The 1,744-nt window shown below is 74.9% G+C and overlaps 1 protein-coding gene across 1 annotated transcript in view; it reads right to left on the bottom strand.

The window, feature by feature from the left end:
* MNEG_10035 (Mitogen-activated protein kinase kinase kinase12) overlaps positions 1 to 1,433 on the bottom strand; it is a gene marked incomplete at both ends in the record, with an annotated part of 2,586 nt that extends 1,153 nt beyond the window's left edge. Inside the window, 2 exons of the mRNA XM_014041491.1 lie at positions 34 to 1,097; positions 1,364 to 1,433. Of these exons, the coding sequence (XP_013896945.1) occupies positions 34 to 1,097; positions 1,364 to 1,433 (1,134 nt within the window). The remainder of the gene's footprint in view (positions 1 to 33; positions 1,098 to 1,363) is intronic.
* Positions 1,434 to 1,744: the final 311 nt, after the last annotated feature.

The raw sequence follows: 1,744 nt of genomic DNA, 5'->3' as shown, positions 1-1,744 counted from the left end.
CGGCAGCCGCTGCGGCGAGGCGGCCGCCGCGACGACCGCGGCAGCGCCGATCATCGCGGCCATCTCGCTCCATGGCGCACGCTGCTCCTCTTGCTGCTCTTGCTGCTCTCGCCGCGCCGCCGGCCGCCGCCGCGGCCGCTCCTGCGCACGCTCGGCAAACTCCTCCCCCACGTCGCCACCCGCCTGCGACCACGCATCGCTTGGCTGCTGCTGCGCGGGTGCCGTGTGGCGCCCGGCGGCCGGGTCTCCCGTGGCTCGCCGCGCGCGCTGGCCGTCCCAAGGGCAAAGGCCGCGGCCGCAGCTGGCGCCGCCGCCGCTGATGTTGCTGGCTGCCGCTGCCAGGCTCGCCACCGCGTGCCCTGTCAGCAGCGGCATCACGTCGCCGCCGCCGGCGGCCCGCGTCCCCTCGTCTTCCGATTCGGCCTCCTCCTCTTCGCTGTCGTGGCTGAGCGCCCCCTTAGCCACCAGGTCGGGCGCCGACCGCGCTCGCGCCAGCGCCCGCCGCCGCCGCGCAGCTGCCGCGGCCGCTGCGGCCGCCGCGACCGCGCGCTGGTGCTGTGAGGTCATCGCCGGCGCCCCGCCGTCGCCCCCGCCGCCGTCCTGCCGCGGTTGTGGCTGCGGGAAGCTGCTCGCTTGGCCGGTCCCACCAAAGGACACCTGCCGCTGCTGCTGCTGCTGCTGCTGCTGCTGCTGCTGCTGCTGCTGCTGCTGCTGCTGCTGCTGCTGCTGCTGCTCACGTCCCTGCCCCTGCGCCGGCTGCACCGCCGCCCCGGCGCCCACCTCCGCCCCGGCGCCCGCCGCCGCCGCCGCCGCCGCCGCCGCGGCCGCCCTCTCCCTCTCCCCGGCGCGCGCCGCCCGGTGCTCCGCCTCCAGAACCACCAACACCTCCAGGAACGCCGGCCGTGCGGCGGCGGCGGAAGACAGGCAGTCAGCGACCAGCTGCCGCAGCGCGGGCGGCGTCGCCGCCTCGGGAACGGGCGGCAGGCGGAGGCTGCCGTTGCCGATGTTCAGGATCAACAGGTATATGGGTATATCAAGGTCGGAGTAGGGGCGGCGCCGGGTCAGGAGCTCCCACAGGCAGACCCCGAAAGAGTACACTGCGCGGCGGCAGGGTTTGAGGGGCGGTCGGGTCGGGTCGGAGAAGCCGCGTAGTGCGGGGTAACCGCATTCGCAGGCGCCATGCATCTGCCGCGACTGCTGCACAACGAATCGGGAAGAAGGCCCTAAAACCTTTGAAACCTGAGCATGCGGCCCCCTCAAACTTTCTGGAGCTCGAGCCCTTGTGCAGAGGGCCCGGCAGCAAGCTGAGCGCGGCCGAGCAGACCGTGCTTGAAGGGTGGGTGGTTGGGTGGCGTCTCCTCACCGTCGGCCTTCTCCGAGAAAGGCTCCCCCCTCAGCACCTCCGGGGCGCAGTACTCGATGGTGCCCTCCATCCCCGCGCGCGAGTTGAGCAGCTGCGCGGCGGCACGGCGAGCGGCGCGGTTTCGAGGCGTCCGTCAGCGGGCGGCGTGGTGACAGGTCAGGGTCGGGGCGGTGGCCCGCGGTGCGGCCGCCGCTCGGGGCCGCCACGTGGGCGAGCCGGCGCAGGGGCGGGCGGCGTGCGGCCCGGTCGAAGCCCGGGGCACACGCGAGCGTTGTGGACGCGGCCGCGGCCGTGAAGGTGCGATTGGAAACTGTCCAAACGCCGCAGGCTCGGCGGCGCCGCCTGCGCCCCGCCCGCGCTCCTGCCCTCCCCCCCCTCCCC

This window comes from Monoraphidium neglectum, assembly GCF_000611645.1.
Source record: "Monoraphidium neglectum strain SAG 48.87 unplaced genomic scaffold scaffold02156, whole genome shotgun sequence".
Classification (NCBI taxonomy): domain Eukaryota; kingdom Viridiplantae; phylum Chlorophyta; class Chlorophyceae; order Sphaeropleales; family Selenastraceae; genus Monoraphidium; species Monoraphidium neglectum.
This window is presented reverse-complemented; position numbering and strand designations above follow the sequence as displayed.